This window comes from Scophthalmus maximus, chromosome 16, assembly GCF_022379125.1.
Source record: "Scophthalmus maximus strain ysfricsl-2021 chromosome 16, ASM2237912v1, whole genome shotgun sequence".
NCBI classification, from domain to species: domain Eukaryota; kingdom Metazoa; phylum Chordata; class Actinopteri; order Pleuronectiformes; family Scophthalmidae; genus Scophthalmus; species Scophthalmus maximus.
In genome coordinates this window covers 6,123,291-6,146,490 of record NC_061530.1, presented here as the reverse complement: position 1 = coordinate 6,146,490, position 23,200 = coordinate 6,123,291, and the positions used below count along the sequence as shown (strand labels likewise).

At 42.3% G+C, this 23,200-nt stretch overlaps 1 protein-coding gene across 2 annotated transcripts; it reads left to right on the top strand.

Moving 5' to 3' along the window:
* The first annotated feature begins 185 nt into the window (after window positions 1–185).
* Window positions 186–7,327, top strand: dhrs7cb (dehydrogenase/reductase (SDR family) member 7Cb). 2 transcript variants are annotated; one of them, XM_035612208.2, is made up of 7 exons: window positions 186–342; window positions 1,946–2,102; window positions 2,787–2,899; window positions 4,273–4,507; window positions 4,598–4,690; window positions 6,302–6,463; window positions 6,698–7,327. In XM_035612208.2, the coding sequence occupies exons 2-7, from the start codon at window positions 1,949–1,951 to the stop codon at window positions 6,895–6,897; spliced, it is 957 nt and encodes a 318-aa protein (XP_035468101.2). In that variant the 5' UTR covers window positions 186–342; window positions 1,946–1,948; the 3' UTR covers window positions 6,898–7,327. The 2 variants fall into 2 exon arrangements, with proteins under 2 accessions (XP_035468101.2, XP_035468103.1); XM_035612210.2 differs by having other exon boundaries at window positions 187–342; window positions 4,297–4,507.
* Window positions 7,328–23,200: the final 15,873 nt, after the last annotated feature.

Here is a 23,200-nt window from a genome sequence, read left to right as displayed (position 1 = left end):
TATGTTCTAAATCAACTCTCAGAAAGTCTAAACATTGCAGTTTCTAATCTGTTGCTACTTTCGCCCAACACCAAATGGAAGTCAGGCTCTCCCTTGTCGTCTATCCGTTTATGCTGGCAACAAGGGAACGTGCCTCAGATACTGTTCACCACATATGTGTGTATTAATGGCAGAGGCTATAATAAGCAGCAAGTTCCAGTGGACAGCAGCGGGTCAAGACACAGACAGACAGAGGACGAGAGCTGTATGAATGGTGGAGGGACGAGGGAGGAGAAGAGCCTCTACTAAACCCCGAAAGACCAACAGCCAGCCCTGCTGGAGGATTAGCTCCTTGTCCGTGCTGTAAGTGAACCAAGAATAACACAGATTACCGGTGTGCACAGTATGTCTGTTGTGTGGTTGCTATAGATGTGCTCTCACAATTTGACTAACCCCCTGGGATCCGATCATATGTCAAAACGTAGGGCTGAGCTGGGGGTTGGGTCCTACATGTGTCATGATTAATAGTAATTTTAATATGGATTAAGGGCTTATCTAAATGGGTTTTCCCCATATAAAGAAGGACAAGTAGGGTCACCAATTGCTAAAATATGTGAGCCTCCTCATTTGCCCCTAGTGGGGTATCCGATGACAATATCCTGGAGGTGACATGGTGCAAGGCATCCTGTGGCGGCAGAAGGACCAGAATATATTTAGCTGTGCTCAAACTCACTTCACACGGTAAGTAAAGTGGTACATGGTACAAATTCATACCCTTAGTAGATAAACACATTTACAACAACAACAACAAAAAACCCCACTATAGTTTGTAAAAGTCAAAGAAAATACAGGTAAAAAAAATGTGATGTGTTGGCCTGCGGGCATCTTTAAATATACCAGCTAGGAATCCGTTTACTCTTCCTCATTTACCCTTAAAAAACAGTAGTTCCACATATTGGAAATGCTCCTATTCACCCTCTCTCTGAAGAAAACAAACATGGAACTCTTCTTATGTCTGACTTCATATGTACTGTGTGGATGTGAGAGTGGTATTAATCTTCTCAACTAACTCTTAGCAAGGAATTAAATAAGCATATTGCACAAAAATGTCAAACTACAAAATTAGATGTTCCAGAAGTTGAAAGTTGACCTTAGTATTTCTCTGATTTCACTGTAGACAGGTAGAGACACACAATACAGAGAAGTGTGTAGTTTCGCAGCCCGAGGCTTCCTCTCAGGTGCCGACTTGCGCACATGATTGCTTCTGACAGATAATAATGATATCCACTGAATTTACACCACATTAAAAGACTCCTTTGAAATTCTTAAATACAGACATCAAATCATTCAGTTTGAACTGAAATTCCTTTATCAAAATATGTTTTAAGATCCAACTGAAAATCCTTCCAAAACACTGTCACATGTAGCCACTCAATGAATATATACAATTATTAGGAAGTAAAAGATACAATAACATTTTTTATATATCATGTGTTTTCTATTTCACCAAATTAATTACAAATAATGTTTATCGGGTAATATCTACTGGATGTTTGACTGAGTCGTTTGATATAAGTGACGCATGTGAAAGTAGAAGAGCTTTTAATCACTGCACATCGGACTTCAGTTTGAAATGCCTTATCAGATTCCTCTAAATTTTCCGAAAATGAACGGCCCCATGAGTGGTGAAAGTAGCAGAAAGAATTTAATTGATTTCACAAACACAGAATGGATATGTTTGCCTTCAGGTAACTGAGATGAGTTCTGCATTTACTTTCAATCCACATATTTTTTTCCCGTCACCGTCGCTGTATATTCGTTTACGCCACAAATGAGCCACACCGTGGGAGACCTAACGCCTGATCTGAGATGTCCTTTCAGCACAGACTGCCGGCTCCTCGAATGCAGGTCAGTAGGTCTGTTGCTGTTCCCCATGCTGACTCCGTGCTGTCTGTTCTCTCGACAGAACATGGCCCTGCCCTCTGTGATGGTGTTGCCCATGCTGATTGTGGTGGCAGCAGGGTTGTACTACATCTACAAGGAGGTCATGCAGTTCATGTCCAAGTCCTTGGTGCGAAACAAAGTGGTGGTGATCACAGATGCCGTGACCGGGGTGGGGACCGGTAAATGATCCTACATGTGTTTTTCATATTTCACCTTGCTTTCTGTCCGTCAGCAGAATGCCTGAAAAGCAGATTCCATGAAATTTCACCAGTCTCGCAAGCCCTGGAGACCAATGAACTTGATTTAGGTTGGAGATTCAGATCTCGGATTTATGCCATTAAAGGATTATTGTACAATGGCCATGACTGGAATCAAATGAGGACAGGCAGGATTCAAAATATACTATTATCATGTTGTTGAAGAACATGTCTATGGCAATAGTTTTGGTCTATGGAAATAGTTTACTAACTCACTTGAGCACAGATTTATTTTGGATTGTGAAGAAAGGCTGGCTGCTTTCTCCACAATCCAAAATAAATATTTCCCCCCAGCTTTTAGTTTGTATGCTAATCTAAAATAATTGTCTGTTGAAGTGTTTAAAGTAGCTGATTGACATTTTGGGAAATAGGTCTACTCAAGTCTTGTTGAAAGTAAGATATGATACAGTCAGCCGCCGGCTTGCTTAGTGTAGCATTAAAACTGTAAACTGGACAATAGCTATCCTGGCTATGTGTAAAACACCTGCCCATCGGCTTCTCTATATGCATTTTGCAATAATTTCCAAATAGTCCTTTTAATGAAGTCACAAAGTGGACATAATATGTATCCTCTCTGTTTCCCCCCCCCCCCCCCCGTCTGTTCAGAGTGTGCCCATCTCTTCCATAAGGCCGGGGCCAGGCTTGTCCTGTGCGGGAGCAGCTGGGATAAACTGGAGTCTCTGTTTGACTCTCTGACGAATGACGCCGACCCTAGAGAGGTGAGAAAAATTGTATAAATCAAAATGGCGACTGCCAATGTGAGAGTCTTCATAACCATGCCAGGCTCCAGTAAACACGATGTCATGTCTATTAATAATCCCTGGAAACTACACAGTACAGTGACAGATTTTGTTAGAGAGCAAAGGCAAGCCCGCACAATCCCTCTTAATAGCCATAAGGAATGAACACCTGACGAAAACATTACAGTGTAGGTTTAAAGTTTAACCAAGAGAATTTCAGGTTCTGTCCTTGTACTTATGGTAACCACCCCCTGCTCTGCACCTCCCAGATCACCACTTCCTCCTCTGAGCAACACAATAGCAGGATATCCTCTCGGACGACACACTGTCCCCGTCTCCCTGAATCGTCTGCACACAGACCAGGACAGATGTGTCTATATGAGAAAAACACACATACACACAGTATAACCACATCATCCAGTTTGCATAGATATGGACTCACAGCTATGGAAAATTTTGTTGTCAATAACACTAATTCAATGGATTTCTGTTTTCAATTGAAGTTGTTTTTCATGAACTGGAGGTCATAGCTCACTCACCTTTGTTGTTCCCAGGTGATCATCTGTAGCTCGGTTATTTATTGATCGGAAACGACAATGCACAATACATCTATTGTGTCAGATATAGGTATGCTAAAAGCTATGTTTAAAAACAGGATAAAACAATATGAACAATCTGCTTGTGTTCTGGTCTACGGCAGTGCATCATATGTTATTACAAATATTATCCTATTTTCTTGTTATTACCGGATACAAAATGATTCAGTTTTACCAAACCTTTCTTGCTATAACAAAATATCATGACATCTTGTTACTCTAGAAAGTTTGACATGAATACGCAATACTAATATAGCTGGTTTAATGTTAATACAAGAAACTTTCTTTTGTATATTTTTATTTATTATTTATTAGAAAGACTTGATTTGAGCGATGACAGGAAATAAGAGGTCAGACATCTGGGGAATGGTATAAAACAAAAGTCCCTTGCCAGATATTAAACAAAGGCTCTATATATAATAAACACCAAGTATTAATCAAACAAGTATTGATTTTTGAGCAGTTAGCCCTGGCTAGTTTTTGAATAATGTGAAGTTTTATTTTTTGGTAACTTTTAGCAGCCATAGTAATTATGGGAGGAGGTCAAGGAGCAACATGTATGGTATGCATGTTCCAGACACGAGAGTGGTCTTCTCATCCAAAATACTTTATCAAAATGTGAAAATAACTTTACATAACATGAAAGCTTTAATTTTCTTGCTAGAACAAGAAACTTAACTAATATGTTTGTGTGCGTGACAGCAATACTCTGCCTGCCGTCTGACTGACGCTTCATTTTGTCCGCACACAATAAAGTCATGCCGTCTTGTGTCTCTCAAGACGTTTGCCCCAAAACTGGTGATCTTGGACTTTAGCGACATGGACAGCATGGAGGATGTGGTGGCTGAGGTGTTGGAGTCTTATGGCTGTGTGGACGTGCTGATCTGTAACAGCAGCGTGAAGCTGAAGGCCCCCGTGCAGAGCGTCTCCCTGGAGCTGGACAGAAACATCATGGACATCAACTATTTTGGCCCAAGCACTCTGGTCAAAGGTGGGCTGGACATTCCTGAGAAAATCACCAAACAGACTAGCAACACTCTCTGTTCTGTTTTGACTCATCTCTCATGTCATCACGGGACAGGAGTTCTTCCGACGATGATCTCGAGAAGATCGGGGCACGTTGTGCTGGTGAACAGCATCCAGGGCAGACTGGCGATCCCATTCAGAAGCTCATGTGAGTTGTCACCAAAAGTCTCTTGGAGCTTGCCTCAGTTATGTTTGAAAGGTTTATATCATGAAAACTTCCAAATTCCAAACTCTCCTCTGATGGCAGGCGGGTAGAGCTGCTGAAAACTGTGCGACGAAGCACTTAACAGCAGTGATCAAAATGATAACTTGAGCAAGAGTACAAAAAATGAGTACTGAGAAACTTAATTAGGAATACATTTTTATGTAGTTTTGTTATATGTGGATACCGTTGACCTTCTTTGTGACAAAATGTCACATCAAGATCTTCTAATCACATAATTACATTAATATACAAATAGATTTTTTTAACTCAAGCTGAAACAAATGCAGTCATTCAGGTTACAATGTTCAGCTTTTGGTTTGTCAACTGTACGATGATCTTGGAGGCTGCAGTTTGTGGGGTTGTTGAACTGTATCTTGTTATACTTAGAGGTGTTTCTATTATTTTGTCCTCCCCATGTTGTATCAGTGTGGCATGCTGAATAATCACCTCTCTGAAGTAAATATTAGAAACCTTCACGAAGGGAGCATTTATTGAAGGACTCTTATGAGGCTGCGTTAGTTTTAGCTGCGTGTACCTAACAAACTGTCAACTGAGTTTAAGGCAGGGCAATATTCCAAGTGTGATCATAAAATTCCTACTGTATTACATCAATATTATCCTTCATGCGCAACTGTTCAGACGAAAAAACCCAGGCGAATTGTAACTGGCAGCGCGATGACGTACAGCGTTAATGTGAAAACGCATTTGCACAAATTTGAAGGTGGTGGTTTCACGCCAAGATGCAGCCACACACATTTACAACACAAGGCCTGACGGGTAGTTTCTGGTGAGTTCTGACATCAGTCAAAGGTGGAGCTGCATCTGATGCCAGCTAGCTCACATCTAAAATGTACAGCTGACTGGTTGGGGATGAATAAACCATAGACTCTATATAAATAATGTTAACAAAAACCCCACAAATCATCCAGTGGTCAGATTTGTGCGAATGATGTCAGATGAAAATTTGCTTCATTTTCTGTTTAAACACATATACTTACTCATATGCTATTAAAATCAAATAAGCATTATGTAAATAACAGGTAAATATAAAGACATCGAATTAATCCTAGTTATAAAGTGACAAAGTAAATCTTAACTGCTGTCTACCATAAATAGACCCTATGGAGTATATGTAAACATATTCTATGGACTGTCAAGAGACAGTGCTGTTGATTCTTACTCATGAAGGTGTGAGTATCACAACCAAAATCCGTTCACCGCCATTGTACTGGGTTGGAGGCAACAGTGTGACAGATGGATATCTCAAAGATCTTAATGAAGAGATATGTGTTGTATTTTCACAAGTTGTCTGCTCCGTGGAAAATGGTGCTCACTGCTCCCTTTAGCACTTCTAGATTCACTAACACGGAGTCGTGATCTCATAGTATTGTGAAACAGGCAGGAGGAGTTCTTCCAGTGTCACAACAGAAACAATTAGACAAAGTATGTCCTCTGCAATGTATGGAATGAGACCTCTTGACAACCAAGCCACGCCTCTCCTGTGAATGAATTTACGTGTGTGTGTGTGTGTGTGTGTTTGTGCGTGTGTCTCAGATGCGGCATCTAAGCATGCAGTGCAGGCCTTCTTCGACTGCCTGCGGGCTGAAGTGGAGGAGTATGGGATAGTTGTCAGCACCATAAGTCACACCTTCATCGATGCCTCCGAGCCGCCGTCCGTGGAAGCGCCTGCCCCCAAACCAAACGCCCTGGCTGCATGTGAGTAGATCAAATTGGCACTGCAGTTACTGAATCTGTAATCAAATATGAAACGTCGTTTAAACAGTGTTTTTGGTGATAGCAAACAGATAGGGGTGAATATTTCTTAGCTGGTGATGAGTTGTTTGCCTGTGGTGAAGGGGGAAATGGCCGCACAAACAAGTTTTCAAATATTTGGAATTTTCCTTTTTTTTTTTATGTATTACTAAATCCATTAAATCTGTTCCTCCGCAGTTATTGCTAGCCAGTTGACCCATGGCGTGCGCCCGTCAGTCCTGGCCAATGAGATTATGCAGACGGTAAACAGAAAGAGGAAGGAGGTTGTGCTGGCCCACCCCATCCCCAGGGTGGCCCTCTGCCTCCGCTCCCTCTTTCCCCCCTTCCTCTTTGCCGTGCTGGCTGCTGGAGTGAAGGACTCAGTGTTGGCTGAGTAGATTCTGGAGGAAGGCTGCGAGGCCGAACGGAGTCAGAGCAATGTGGAATTAAGGAAGACTCGTTTGGGAATTGGTAGATATGTAATAGGGAGTACTGTAGTCGACGCAAAGCTGGATGACCAACAGGGCAAAGCAGGCAACGGCCCTGGGCTGCTAGACCTTCAGGTTCACCTGGAAATGTGTTTATGGCAATTTAATTGATAATTTAATATTTATTTGTTTATACTAGTTAATAATAAACACAAAATTGTCGTAAGCCAATTATGAGGTCCTTAAACCTACAATAACTGTTTATTTAGTCATTTGGTGGCAGCAGAAACACACAGTGACAAACCATATAAGGTTTTCGTGGCTAACGTGTCAAGGCGCTGCACTCATGTGGGGTCATGTTTCTGTCCACCTGATGAATTAAAGTCCAAAGTTCACAATCCTTTTCGCTCTGTTTTGTTCTCCTCCACATCCTAACAACAATACCTGTATGTTTAGCTTCTAAATGCTCCGCCTGTGTTACCCAAAAATACAGACAGATAGAAAAATTTGAAATATTAGAAAGTATGTGCAGAGTGTCCACGAGAAGCAGCATTTGAAGATGAAGATACACAGAAATTTGAAGCAGAGGAACTGTATGAACCAGCTCAGCCCCATTTGCAGAGATGCACAATATTGGAATTATACCAGTATCAAGTATCTACTTAAGTATTGTATTCAAGTGCTGTACTTTACTTAACTTATATTTGATGCTAATTTATGGAGGCAAAGAAGGATCAACAGATCTTGTAAGCAGTTGAATACCTAAATGTCAAGTTTAATTACTACTGAGTTTTTAATTTAAATATCATTGATCATTATTATGTGGTTTGAAATTTCCGGCTTGTCATTTTAGGCTGCGTATGTTCAAAAACACATGAATGTTTCTTTTACAGTTCATAAAATACAAATGTCCAATATTCAATAGGTTTGGAGTAATTACTCAATATTCTCGTCCTTTATTTTTATTACATTGATATGAGCAAGAGGCCCCAAACAAAACTGTTCTAGGGAAAATAAATGTAATTTTGATTTTCAACCACCATCAGCAGTGTGTTAGACAAGCTGAATTTTATATTTCAATGCACATTGGAGTGTTGTTGTAATGATTTCAGTTGTGAATGTCTTTCTCTGTGTGTCCTCTAGGTGGCAGCAACATATAGTTATTGATGGCTGCTTGGCTCGTGACACTTTAACCTTTGCAGATCTCCTCTCACACTGAATTGTTCATGTGCTTTAAAAATGAAATATGAATTCACTCTCATAATAAGTGAATTATTAAATGTATGGCTTGGGATCTTTTTCTTGAAACAAATAATTTCACCACAACAAATGCTGCACATTCACCATCTACTAAAGACCTCTGGCAAGCAGCGTTGATGTTTACACAGATGCAATACATCCAGTGACATGTCACTCATAGATTTATCGCACTCATCACTCCGGGGCCGGAAGGGCAGGAGCTTCTGCCTGCCTGGTATTATCTTGTGAGGATTACACTGGCGGGATCAATGCTCTGAACATGATGTACAGTATATCCTATTTGGCCAATGCACCCAATGGTGTGTACAAATAGATATGTATAAAATAACACAGTTTGGCACATTATGTGAAAAATAAAATGTAATCCGGAATGTTCGGCTCTGTGACAGAGGCCCTTTTTGTGACAACTGTTATGTAAATGAGAAATATATTCAGAGTGGCTAGTCCAAGCATTGTGTGTGTGTGTGTGTGTGTGTGCGTGAGTGAGAGGGAGAGACCATTGCCGTGAAGTCCAGCTGGTATGCGTGAGTCTGTCCTCCAGGTCACTCTCCTCTGGGGAGTTCAACATCTTTTGTCTCCAGGGCCTCCGGACAGGAACGTGCCTCTAATGTTCACATGAATAAATGCAGCTCTGTGACATTTCCACATGTCAAACGGGAGGGATTCCCGTAGCGCACTCAGCTGGAACCTCCAAATTGGCATTTTGATCGGACAGATTTACATATGTCACAAAGAACTGCCGGATCATGTATGTTTCGTTGCGCAAGGCGGAGGTCAGCCCACGTGTGAATAATCGCTACACGTGATTTTCCTGGGATTCCTCGAGATCGGCACGTCTTGGTGTATCAGCCATGAAATTGTCCGATTTATTTCAGCTCGAAGGTGGATCAAGCAGAGGTGCGTGGAGGTCTTTAGCAATATCTGTGAATGATCTAAGCCTAATAGTTTCTCTCAATCATCTTCCCGGGGCCCTCTGGTGAGCAATATGTTGATAAGGCCCAAACACTGTGAAGATGACTGTCCTGAAGCGATATTCAGAGTGATGCGTCCTGAATGCGAGGCATGATGAGAATCCCCTCACAGGGACGTGTGCCGCTCAGAAATGGTCTCTCCATGAGCGGGGTGATCACCCGTATCAAATTTTAAAGCCCAGGTTATTGACAGTAACCGGACTTATGGAGGTTATGCAGAGGCCTTGGTAATGATTCCCCGAGCATCCGGCATACAACACCAGAGGGACCGGCTCTTACTTTAGAAATATAGAGGATGTTATCGCTCCAGTCAGAGCCACAGTAACGTCTGCGCTCAGGTGTCTTTTCTTTGTCCATCTGTCATTTCTCTAGATGTTTAGTGTTCTGCCCCGTGATGTGACTGTTAAGAAAGATACATTTTTCCAAAAAATGACTCTAAAGCAATAAATAAGATCGCTGTTCACATATGAACCTGCACTGGTCTTTTATTGAATCCATCAAATATCAAACGGAGACCTCCGTTGACGGTTCTATCCCTGACAAGCTTCAACCAAAAAACTCTTTTCTTTCAACATTTGAGATTTTAATCCATTTATTCAGTATTTAGCAAATTAACTGGTCTTGTAAACATGGATGGCCTGAGGGTTAAGTTAAATGAATGGCTAGTTCAGCCCACCCAGTGTCAGGGGTCACCCCAGAAAAGAAGGAATTACTGGTGCATCTTTAAGTATTTGTCCATTTCATGTAATGTAATGCAATGTAAGTATTTTCTTTTTGCTGTGTAAATGTCTTTATTTATTCAATACTCATCACATTATTTACAGAGCCAAGGAGTGGCAGACAGAGAAACACAATTTACCACACTGCACGCTCAAAATGCTATTGTGTGTCCCTCGAGATTTAATTCCTTCCCAATCTTTTTGTTAATTTGTGTTAAGCGCAACAGACTGGCCTTTCTACCCAACAGCACTGTGGTCAAACCAGCCGCCCCTATAGTGTGAGCGCTCCTGTGCTCAGACCTATATGGTCAAATACTTTGACTTGATCTTAACAGTTTTGACATGACTCACTTTCCAAAGACAAGTGTTGCACAACAACAACAACAACAACAACAGCAACAACAACAACAGCAACAACAACAATTGGAAAAGTGGTCTCCGACTTTTGGACTCCAATGTCAGCAGCTATTCATTTTATCCCCCTGATTTCTGCATTTAGTTATTGTATAAATACTTCACGGTGTGGTGGGACGCCGTTCCTTTAGGAGCTGCAAACCACAACTTTCAAATCAGAACCGGCAGTTGAATGAGTTGTGTTTACATATCGCATTTCTGGTCTTACCGGCCACCCAAAACGATTTACAGTAGACGTACCATTCGCTTCTATATGCAACACATTTTCGACGACCAATCATTCATACATAGCCAGTACAGCCTGTAGGGGCAATTTAGGGTTAATTTTGTTGGGGACGTGGGCTACGGGAGCAAACCATTGACCTTCATGTCCTTCAATGTCATGAATGACCCCCTCTAACTCCTGAGCCACAGCCGCCCACAGTTGATCATATTTAGATCCAAAAACATGCAATATTATACATTTGCTATGGCGAAAATAGATTTGTTCATATGAAACCAAACTAGCCAGTCAGTTTGCGCTATTTTACGACTGTTTCAGTTTAATAATTGATCAGTTATGGAGTAGCTGGACAATGTCTTCTCTTTCAAAAGCTCAAATGTATTTTTAGAGTGAAAGGGTCATATTTCCCCCCAAAATTATTCTCAAATGTTGCATGCTGAAAAAGCGAAGGCTTTGAAAACTGTGTGAACCGCACACTGAAGTAGAAGTACATGGACAGACCCAACCTGTCAGCCTGAGCTCACCACATGGGATTAAACTATTCTTTTAAGGCATAATCTTAGCATCTCATGTCATCTTGAGAGGGGATTTTCTTCTTCTTCTCCTAGTCATAGAAGTCTTCCTAATCCCTCAGTCTTGCTTGGTCTAAAGATTACATATATTTAATCTTAAAGAAAAAGTTTGCCTTAATCTCTCATAAATCCCAGAGTGCACTGCTTCTCGCATGCCTTCACTCCAGAAACCCTTTCTCACAGACACACAGCAGTCTCCACGAGGATAAGACGGCACTGCCGGTTACAAATGAGAGACTTGGAATATTTAATCCTTCAATTTTCTTGCAATTGGAACGAGAAAGGGTTCTAATGTTTTTCATGACCTCGAATCGAGAGGGACCGCAGATATAATTATGTTGCCAGCGGATGTCGAAGAGAGATTAAAATCAGCGCAAGCGACAGGGAATAAGCATTACAGTCGGCCAAAATCCTTTATGTGCAAATGCAACGAAAGCTAAATTGAAGTGATTGAGTCTTTGCTCTAAAAATAGATCTGGGTTAATTTGATAATGGTGGAGCTTATCGTTTCCTTTTGGGGGTTTGATTTCGGCCATTAGTAACAGCTCTTTGTTAGAATGTCAATGTGTCACAGTCCCCATTGATCAGACTGGGCCTAACTGGAGGTGTTAATAAAGTGCGAGTCACGGTATTGATCGTCTGTTATTATCAGTGAATGTATCGGGTGGTAAGTCAATGTTCAATGTCAGGCGCTGGCTTGATGTCCTGGCTTTTATTGCTGCCCTTGTAAATAACCGCGTCTTGTTTCCGATTACTCACACAAGGAAAGTCTTTTTTATTGTAATCTATCAGAAATGCGAAGTCTTGGACTGTTGCTTTGTTTTTTCATTAAGGAACCATGGTTACTCACATGAATATAGAATTTGTGAAGATTACACTATCTAATTTGATGTGATGTAATTACTATGAGACTTTTCCACAGCTCATGCACTAGTTTTCATCCAAATGTGACTTAGAGAAAATCAAGAGGATTAATGTACATATCTATCCAATATCACCATTATCATCAGGCAAATGTTAAGAGTTGGTGCACTGAGATAAACTGTTCTCGAGTCAGGTGTCCTCAAACCATTGCTGGAGAAGAACAGGGTACAATGAGAATATGTTATTAAATGCGTGCAAGTCAAACCTCAAATGCTGAAAAAGAAAATGTGGAAAATGTGATGGAATATGGAGAACTTTTAGATATCATCATTAATTAGTGCACAGCCTGATGTGCTCTCTTAAGCCATTTGAATTATTACATGAGGAGTGTAGTTTACAGGACCCAACGAACAGACGTCAGACAGGGCAGGGAGGTGCAGAAAATAATATTTAATAGCTAACAGGATTATAGTGAATGTTGGCATAGGCAAGCAGGAAGAAACTCTGGCAGAAAAAAACGGGGCAAACACTGAGGAATGACAACAAATAACTAAACGGAAGAAAGAGGCGACACCGGGGGGAAAGAGAAGGATCAAAATGGACAAACTGACAAAGAAGACTGGGGAGCACAGAGACAAAATACACAAGGGACGCAGGTGAGACACAGGAAACTGTACGAAGGCAGGAAGTGAAACAAGCAAGAGACACACACAAGGCAAGTACTACAAAGTAAAACCGAAAAGAATAAGTTCAAAGTCAAAATGGAATTCCAAAAGCAAATCCATCCACAAAGTCCTCAACAGCTTGATGAAGCACCGAAGGTCCAGCACTTTCATTTGGTAATGTGTTTCCACAAAATTTGCATTGTCAGGAGAGACTTAACCGGGGAGTTGACAAACTTTTTTGGGGATACTATATTTCTCACAATCCGACCAATAGCATCAATTCACCATCTTCGTAGTGGCAGCATATGTTATGCAAGTGTGTCACAAGTTGGGTAAGACTCTGCATATGGTGCCCCTGTAAATTACAGATTATTTATCGATATATAGGTTCAGTGTGTGGTCACAACAACAAAAATATTTGTGGTTCACCCCCCCCCCCCCCCCCCCCCCCCGCCCCGCCCCATCCTTATCACATTTTCTTTATTGCTGCATTCATTGCTGAAATGACATCACACTACTAGAAATGATGAAGCAGCTCCGCGGCAGCGAGATGCTGCAGGGAAGAAATTACATTTGATGCAGAGATTTCAACTAGATTGCAGAATAATACAAACTCTGACAGTCGGCAACATGATATCAGTGTTTGTGAGCCCTGACCAAGTCGCTAAGCTCCGATGTATTGAGTTCTGATGAGCAACCCCTGCTTGTGCATATTATATGTGAGCTATGGGAATCTAAATGCAACAATATTGACACTGTGCAATTAGAGTGGGGTCATTAGGTCTGCTGCTATTTTAGGGGGGGGGGGGGGGTTGCATCACTGGAATCCTGCCTGGTCGGGAGGAGGAAAACACAAATAAACTTGAACACACACACACACACACACACACACACACACACACACACACACACACACACACACACGCATGCACACACACACACATGGTTCAGATACCCACCCCCCGCCATCTCTCTTTCTCTCTCTCACACACACACACACACACACACACACATGCGCAAACCCCTCTCCCCACTCCTCATCTAAATTAGAGGGGGGGGGGGTCAAAATGGGAGAAGGGGGTTTCTAATGAAACAGAAGGGGCACCAGGCGAGCAGGGATTTCTAAAGCCTGCCGTCACTGGATGCCTTGACCCCCCGGGCTCAGCTCCTCACCTTCTTGGCCTCCTTGGGCCACCGTATCCCGATCCAGCAAGGATTGAGGAGAGGCAGAAGCTTTTCCAAGGACTTGATTTGATTTTTTGGATCCCCATCGTGGGGGAACTGTGCCTCTCAGTCCTTTGCTTCACAATGAAGAAGAAGCTTGTGCATGTGTGCTTCAGCATGGCCATCCACTTAAGGATCATATCCTCTTGGATGGCCTGGAACAACCTTAATCTGTGTCCACAGAGAAAACACATTTATGCACACACACATGCTCACTTCAATTTACATATGCGGTGTTCGGTCACATGTTTTAAATCTACTTTAATCCCAGCCACTGTTTTTATATGTAAATAAATCCGTAAGTAACTTTAGTTTGGGCTTGGATTTTTCAAACGTGCCGTATGGAACAATATTAACATCAGCAAAACGAGAGGCTGCCTCCGAGCACAAAAGGATAGTATGGTAGGTACAGTTGAGCCTGTCATAAGCAGCGGCCCTCCCTGAACCTTGTGGAGTGAAGATGAAACCAGTGTCACCGGCAGGAACATTAAGTTTTAAAAACACACAGGTGAAGGATTACTCATTTACGCACTGCAGCAGCTTACGCGTAGGCCAACTTCGCAAAACCTTAAGTGTTGCTTTTGGTCACCTACTCGCCTACTTGGTCCTTGCTTAAATTGTTTTGGTGCCCCGTCTCTTTTGGACTCTTCCTCTTTGGTCCTTGCGGGAGTTGACAGTGTAAACAGGCTTGAAAGAGGTTTCAAGTTCAGGGGGTGCAGAGGGGGACGTGGATGGACGAAGGGGATCAGAGAGGAATATGGGAGACAGAGGGAAGGCATGCATGGATATGGACGAGGACAGAAGAAGGAATCCTAATTGGCTGTCAAGAAGACTTTTGTTCTGTTGCACAGGGCTGACAACATGTTTCTTTATCTTCTCGCTAAAAGGTCCAGTGTGTTGTTTGTGTGAGTGTGTGTGTGTGTGTGTGTGTGTGTCTTTTACATGGCCACTAACAGGTCTCGGATCACTGGTTATGAAAAGAGCGGCTGGTAACCGTTGTGTTTACGCTGCTGGAACTCTGCCCTTTGATTGGCTGGCCCGAGTTGTGCTGCCGCTGCAGGCAGGACGGGTTATTTTGTATTTGTGAATGGAAGGCCATGTGGGCTGTTGGGTAATCTTTGCAAAGAGTTACTGGGGACGTGACCTGTATAATGGAGCATGGAACGTGGTCTCTGCTGTGCACATGTGCTTCCGATTCAGCGAGATGGTATTCAGCAGGTGTCTACGTGGCATGAGAAAACATTTAAAAGGGGTTTTCAACATGTTTCTCACACTTTTGACCATTTCTAGACACTTACCACTCCTTCCCATTGAGCAGTAGACCTCAAGAAAATTGGAGTCCCCTCTACCTCAAACTTCTAACCTTCAGCTAATCTTCACAGAAAATGCATCGGAATCTCTCTCATTTTCAATATTTATACACCAAGAATTACATATTGTCCATTTACAAGTAACTGAAAGGTGACTTAACCCACAAAATTGCAGTAGTTCCTCCGCAGTCACAAGCTGAGATGTCAGTCAGCTACTGCTACACTACTGACCTATGTTAGCTGCAGAATTTAGGAAGTTTTTAAACTTTTATACTCATGGCTTAAGTAGTCACTGCTCCATGCAATCATGGCGAATAGCAAACTATATTTCCAGTATGATGGAGTATTAGTGCCACTCAAGGATTTTTTTTATGAGAAAATGGTTGTAATATTATGGCTTATTCTCAGAATATTAGGACTTGAAAGAATAAAGTAATAATTTTTAGGAGAAAAAGTCATAATATTATATACAAATTTTAGGATTTTCTTAATGATTATTTTAGCCTAAGCCTGCATTTAAATGAAGGATGTGAAGCATCTTGCTTTCAATAAACTTTCTACTTTTTCGGCTCATCAGCACAACATTATCATTTGTATCAGGACTTTGAAAAGATTGTGCAAGAAAGAGTGTCTGTTCCGAAGAAAGAACCAAACGAACTTGGAGGAAATTGACTCTTTTTTTTGGAGGTAGGAATGGCTAGCAAATCTTTTTATTTTTTATATTTTCATAATAATTACTTTTTTACTCAAAAAATGATGACTTCATTTTTTTTCTCATTAAATTATTACTTTATTTTTGTAATATTATGAATTTCTTCTCAATTGCAACTGAATTTCATAATATAACAACCTTAATAAGGGGGCTGCACGGTGGTGCCGGCTTCCTCCCACAGTCCAAAGACATGCAGAATGGGGTTAGGTTCATTGGAGACTCTAGATTGACCGTAGGTGTGAATGTGAGAGTGAATGGTTGTCCGTCTCTGTATGTGGCCCTGTGATAGGCTGGCGACCTGTCCAGGGTGTACCCCGCCTCTCGCCCAATGTTAGCTGGGATTGGCTCCAGCGACCCTCAAATGGATAAAGCGGTAGACGATGAATGAATGAACAACCTTAATAATCTCAGAATTCTTTTTTTCTTCAACACGGCCCCAATACTAGTTGTTACCAACTAGGGAAAATCCTCGAGTAACTTTAGTTTCAGCTTTAGCTAAGCATTGCCTTTTCATTATCATGTGTCGCCGGCCGTCACAAGTGCAGTTAGTGCCTAGTAAGTCACCATTGGTGCAAGGTGCAGTGATCTTTTAGATTGGTTTAGGTTTGTAATGTTCACAGATTTCACAAAATGCTCTCACAAGAATCACATGGTGCTCTTTACTCAGTTTTGAACAAACAAGAAATTTACTGTGTTCTGGTTGCATTGGATAGCATGTGTTTTAAACCTGATGTATCAGCCTATTGCCATTTGATGAATTTGGGATTTTTATCAGTCCTGAAGGAGGGGCGGCTATAGTGGTCACCGCAGGGACGCTGGTAGAAGCTGTGCTGGACTCAGGGGACTCGGGGGATCGATGGAGGAATGGCTGGCTGTGATCTCCTCTGCTCAGCTGAAATAATGGCAAACTGCTCTGGTCTCTGTGGGAGTATTAGAGAATGTAGATAATGGCAGGGCAGGCTTTGAGTAGCTCAGATATGCCTTACAAAGAGAAATCAAGATCAGGACCATTTTTTATAGAAAATTGTACAAAACACAATTATACGTCTACAATAATTTCATTTAGTTTAAAATGGCATTCTATGCATCTTTTATGTGTATGAAATATATCTTTAATTAAAATCCCATGACTTTATTTACTGTGGAAATGAAGGCAAATATTGGCAGGGTGGGATTTGAGCTATACTCACATTTTCTCAGCGGCAAAGCTGTTCTGCAGACAGGGATAATATTGGCTGGGTTGAGCGGTGTGTTTACATATAGTTTTGTTTCATCCACATAAAATCCTGCAAGTTAACCATAGTGCAGCCAACTTCAGCAGTGATGCTCTGAGGTTTTTGCCACAGAGGAGCTCTAGGGCCTTCGTATCCCCCTCAAAAAATATATATATATTTGCGTCTCACGCATTATTTTCTTAACCTTATTTCTTAACCTAAAAACCAAAGTTAAAGTTCTGCTCTATAAAGTAAGAGTCTACTTGCAGGTCAGCTGCAGTTCAAAGTGGGAGGAAACTACATGTGCATTGCTGGGGAACTCATTAGTTTAGGAATCACAATGTCAATATTCAGGACCTGATACTGTGTTTGTCACTTAACTGCCAATAATTGAGAGCAAGTTTCGGCTGTGGTGCAACACTGACGTGGCAGCTGCACATCTGGATAGTAGTACGTTGAATATATGGAACATCCCTCCCGTCCTATCTTGCCTGTAGTTCTGCAGGTAACTGTCAACGCAATGTGGTCAGCGATGGTAAAAATATTCATCGTGTCATCCCCAGTAACCTCCTGTCATTGCATATATGTGGTTCGTTATAGACAAAGGTGTGTGCAAATAGTCCCCCCCCCCACACACACACACCGATTAGAGTATGTGTGTTTGTGAGTCTGTTTATTGTGAACATAAGTCAGCAGTGTCCATTAGGTGGGAGCAGCATATGTCACAGCTCAGTCAGCTTCGGTCTCAGTGGGAATACACTACCCTACAGCTGGCATTCACAGGGGAACGCCTACAGGAAGGAACGCACACACACACACACACACGAAAAAAGATGTATGTGTAAAGCTGTCCCTCATTTGCAAGATAGGATTTTTTTCACTTTACAAAAATAGTTCACAGGATACTGTTGTCCTCGGCAAAAGGCAAAAAAACTTGATTGAACAATAACTGCCCACTTTGTGGACAGCACCGCTTCCGGAAATGAATTTCCCATTCATTTTCTCCATTGACATTTCATAAAATCCTTAGATAAAGATTTTTAAGCCTGGAACCAAGCCAATAAAACCAGGGGATGAATCATTACTGTGAAACGTTTTATTCAAAGCAAAACGGAAAAAAGGGCAAAGGTACAAGACTGTGTACATAAATATTTTAAGAGCGAAGGAACTACTCGTCCCATAAGCCATTGTGAATGCATTTCCAACGACCCTAAAACGACAGTTTAGCGTCTGCTTGAATGTAACCTTCATCATCATCCTCATCATCATCACTGTAGTGTTTATATTGTTGATAAGAGACTTGTAATGTATTGCAACTTGTGTTTTGTGTGCGTATAAAGTGTATTACAACCATAGAGTTCAGTGGTAGCAGCTGGTACCAGTAATTCATGCTACGTTCCATTACATCTCGGAACTCGGAGCTCTGAACTCCGGAGTCGGGGTTGGTGGGGTTCCTCCGACTGTCTGAGTCGGAATTCCGACTCGAGAAGGGGTTTGAGTTGCAACCTGCGACTCGCAGATCTGTAATTTCTTAGGTATAATGGAACGACAACCCCGACGCCCGAGTGCCAAGTACAATGGGACGCAGCATCACTAGCCGACATGAAGTTCGCGGGTGTAGTAAGCATTTCCACCAATCAGAGACGTCAATGTTACACTTTAGGATTGTGGGTAGTGTAGTATTTTCCAATGACATCGGGAATAAAACATGTTATTCTTAAAACAAGGTCGATTTCATACGGAATAGTGGCTTCTACCATCGTTTCACAACCTCATAGCTCGTGGTAAGTCTACCTTGGATAGTTGCGACATTATGGCTAATAATCAAAATGTCAACGGACAACATGAATGGGACTTTCACTTCCGGAACCTCACCATTGCGCTCTATAAGCTGTTCACTTTTTGGTTTCATATAGCTGCCCAATCAAGGAATTGTCACCAAGCCTCTAGAGACAAATATTTATATATCAAGATAGGAAAAACAAATGTATGTTTTATTGAACAATGAATAGACAGCCAGACTCAAACATGACACACTTCCACATGGTGACCCCTGTGTGTGCTCCCTTGTGTGTAATTTTATGTCACCATATGCGTGTCTCCTTTTAAGGGCCAATGAGATGGAGGCGCCAGGAACCAGCTAATGAAAGGGGTGAATCAGTGTCTGGTTACTAGGCCGCCATCAGGACCAAAGTTAGCGGGGGTAGAGAGACTGGATAGTGATAAACTGCATGTGGACAATATCTGGATTGAAATGTGGAAGATGGAGGATGGCACTGACTGAGCAATTTGGACTACTGATAAATGCCTGGAGCTGTAATAAGATGAGTTTCAGAACAATAATCTTAAGGAAGCCAATTAAAATGATCCAGATTTGAGGCAAATTCTGGGAACCGACAAAAAAGCCCTAATGAATCATCCAATAGCATGACATGAGTGGATTTCAAAGGTACTGTGAGGGGAATCCCTCCAAATATTCCCCTGATCAGTATGAGCTCCCGGTGTCTAAATGTGATGACACATCACGGGGTTGTAATCCTGTTTGAGATAGGGGTCAAATCTAGCATTAGGAAATGCAAGAAAAATTAATCCCTGTACTGTAGTGTGGCCATGCATGATACATTTTGAATAAATATACCCCATTTCCATAATCTGACACACTACTATGCAGCTAATCATCTTGATTTGCTTTGTGTCCTTGCTTGAAAAACACTGTCAGATGGAAAACGAATGGGTCACTTGAAGCAAATAAATGAATGATAATGAGTGTGAACAATAGTCCTATTGTTTAAACATGAGAAATCCAAACAGTCCAAAATGTTGAATCACTTCATAAGCATAACAAAGTCCTTTTTCATTGTAATCAAATGAAAGCCTGGAGAAAGGGAGCGCATAATTATTTCAGCAAATCCATATGAGCGCGCTGTGTAGGATATACATTTTTTTCTAATGTAAACTGTGGAATAAGAAATTAGAAAAATAAACAGCGGCGGCTCCATTGATACATCTAAGCATTGTGGAGAATTTCGGTGAACCTAAAAATGAGCTTGTGAATTTCACAAACACACACACTTTTACGAGGACAGGTCATTATTTCCACCAGAGCATGTTTTTTTTATAAATGGCGGAACAGGAAACTGGATGGGATTACTCCCATATTGCTATACTCTCTCCCTCTGCCTTTAATCCCCTTGCAGAGATATCCCTGTACAAACCCTGGATAACAGATTTATCTGGGATAACGTCCATGTCGTTACATAGTCTCCCCTCCTCTCCGAGGCCAGGGGGAGCAATAATCTGTCTCTTTTTACAATGAGGATGTTAAACAATGTTAGCAGATGTGTCTGGAAGCCTGTGGAAATGAGGACAGCCTTTCCAGCAGGTAGTCTTAATCTCTGTTTTCCTGATCTGCCCCTGTCCCCCCCCCCCCCCGTCCCCTCCCACGCACTCACACACTTTATCTTTCTGTGAACTCTGTGCCTCTCAGTGCCGGGACATTAACCTGTTGTCTCTGGCGGTTAGAGTCCGGCGGTGGGCCTCAGCGAGGTCGGGCGCTATCCGCTGTGCGTGTATGCGTTGGTGAGCATTCATGCATGTACGCACAATTACTCTTGTCTGGGTGTAATTATACATTTTGACGGCAGAAAACTGTGCAGAAAAACAACAACATCATGCCGCTGGTTCTCCTTCTAAAAGGCGAATCAATATGGAATGTGAGGGGTTCATGCTTCAGCTGACTGCAGACGGGTCAATACCAAAATGCGTCGGGAACCAGGGAGAGGCTCTTTGCAATTACAATTCATTATTATTCCATTAGGATCCATCGAGAAAAACACTCTTTCGCCGTAGAGAAGGAGCTGTGCGGCACCTGCTGACCCGTCGCCGCTTCCGAACCAACTGTAAATGTTGCCCGTCCTTCCACGTGAAAGGCCGTCATCCCTTCAACTGTGCTAATCTTGTAACTTAAAGGGGTTAAAGGGTGTGTCTCGGCTGATTAGCCCAGACTCTGCCGCATTGTGGAGATGAAGCCATGCTGATAGTGGCGTTGGCACCAGCAGAAGGGCATTAGGGAGATTAGGGTCGGCCAAGCAGGCACTTTAAACCCCCCCCTTACTGTTCCTGAGCCCTTGGAGAGATACGACAAACCACAACCTCTGAGCGAGGCTATGGAAAATCAAGATCTGCTGAGGTAAACAGGTCAGTTTGGAGGACTTGGTGTCCATCAACTTGGTCGCACAGTGTGCTGACTTAAGTGTATGTACCAGTTCCACATGGCCACACTTGGGAACAATGACTGGCTGGCTCATATTCGTGTTCTCCAAATGTGCCAATTGGGAAAAGACTTGAAAACGTCCCTGGGGTTGGATTGTGCTCGTCAAGTTTGCTGAATGCTTGAAAGAGGAGTTCAAATGCCGCTTAAAGCCGCTTCCACAGAAGAGCTGGTCAGCTCTCCTACCTCCTTCTTGAATTCTTTGTGGCACTTTTGCAAACACATTGACACACACATGCAACTTGATGCATCGCTATGAATGCCTTCCAGGAGAGAAAGCAAGTGTACCCCTCATTCCCCTCTCTGTGACGGATGGCGCTTCACCCTTCATTCAAGTCAGGCCATTCAGAGCAGTCAAACGCTGTTGACTAGCTCTTCGCACAAACTTGTGTAACCTGGCCCTAACTTTCCAAGTGAATTGAATTCTAACCTCCCTGTCACTGAGATTTCTCTCAAAAGAAGGAGCCCGTCCACTCCGCTCTGCTACTGGCAAACGGCTTGCTACGCCCTCACTATGAGGGGCTGGGCAGCCACCGCTCATCCAAATCCCGTCTGTCGTCTGTCCCGGTTACCCGAGCTCCCCATGGACATCAGGACAGCAGAATCCCTTCAATGCTTCCGTCGCAGACTGAAAACTCACCAGTTCGGACTGCACCTTACTCCCTGAATTAAAAAAATAAATCACCTAAAATGAGCACTTGAAGCTGTTTTTGCCTATTTGACAAATGTTGATGTTCTCTTTTTTTAAACACTTTGCCATCCTGACGTTCCTTAACATACAGTCTATAAATATAAAGTGCTTCGACAGACAAACATTGTCAAGTACGGATGTCTTCAAGTCTTTGTATTTGATGGAAGTGTTGATGGAAAAACAAGCTGATGTGTAATATTCATTGAAGGGGGTGACAGATTTCTGTGCGTGCGGCTTTTACATTCTGTATTCTGCCTTGACAAATGGATATAATAAAGCACTGAAGGTGTGCAAAGCTCACATTTAAACCTGGCCACAGCCTCCAGACTTATTTAATTTAAACTGCCTAGTCGATCACTGGAGCGTGAACTGTATTATACAACTACACAATAACCTCATTGCAGCTACGACATGCAGGGGTCAAAGAAACACCTCGCTCATTAAAAGCAAAACCATACCACACACACACACACACACACACACACACACAAAGCCCTCCCCAGAGCAGCATAAGAAGGGCTTATCCCTTCTTGGAGTGCTCTGATCTGGCACCTTCCCCTCGTCCCCGTTCACCCTGTGGGTCAAATGCACACTCGCACCCAGACACTCGCTCTCCATCGGGGGCACTGGGTGGATTATTGGCCAGTGTGTGGATGAATGACAGGTGGAGAAGGTGCTGGGGGAACAGGAGGTGCGGGCCTCTGATCTGGGTGTGGCTCTGGCAGGCCCCGGTGACACTGCAGGCCTCCGAGCAGGACGTCAAGGGATCTGTAAGCCAGTAATTAGGCCACTGCTGCATTACCTATCAGTTCCTGATTCAGTTGAACTGAAACTCAGGCAAAGTTACATTTAGTAAAAATTCTCTGACATTTGAAAGGTAAAAAGTATACAGCTACAGCACATTCTGCAGACACTTATATACTCAGTTAATTTTCAGTCCAAAACTAAATCCAGACCCGTGTGGGTGGACACGGGCCGCACATTGACAGACAAATGAACCTCTATGCTAAAAACAAGACAAATTATTCTTATATTAGCAGAACGTTTATCAATTTTTGCAGTGTAACCAACTAGACAAATGTGGTCATATTTATGTTATGTTGAAATGTGCTCCCCAACCACACACCCAAAGGGCAAAAAAAAATAAAAAATATCAAGGCTAAA

What these genes read in the sequence shown, in the direction of transcription:
- dhrs7cb (XM_035612208.2), top strand. Translation starts at nt 1,949, where the DNA reads ATGGCCCTGCCCTCTGTGATGGTGTTGCCCATGCTGATTGTGGTGGCA. An exon ending in GATCCCATTCAGAAGCTCAT is followed by an intron (nt 4,691 to 6,301) that starts GTGAGTTGTCAC and finishes CGTGTGTCTCAG; the next exon opens with ATGCGGCATCTAAGCATGCA. An exon ending in ACCAAACGCCCTGGCTGCAT is followed by an intron (nt 6,464 to 6,697) that starts GTGAGTAGATCA and finishes GTTCCTCCGCAG; the next exon opens with TTATTGCTAGCCAGTTGACC.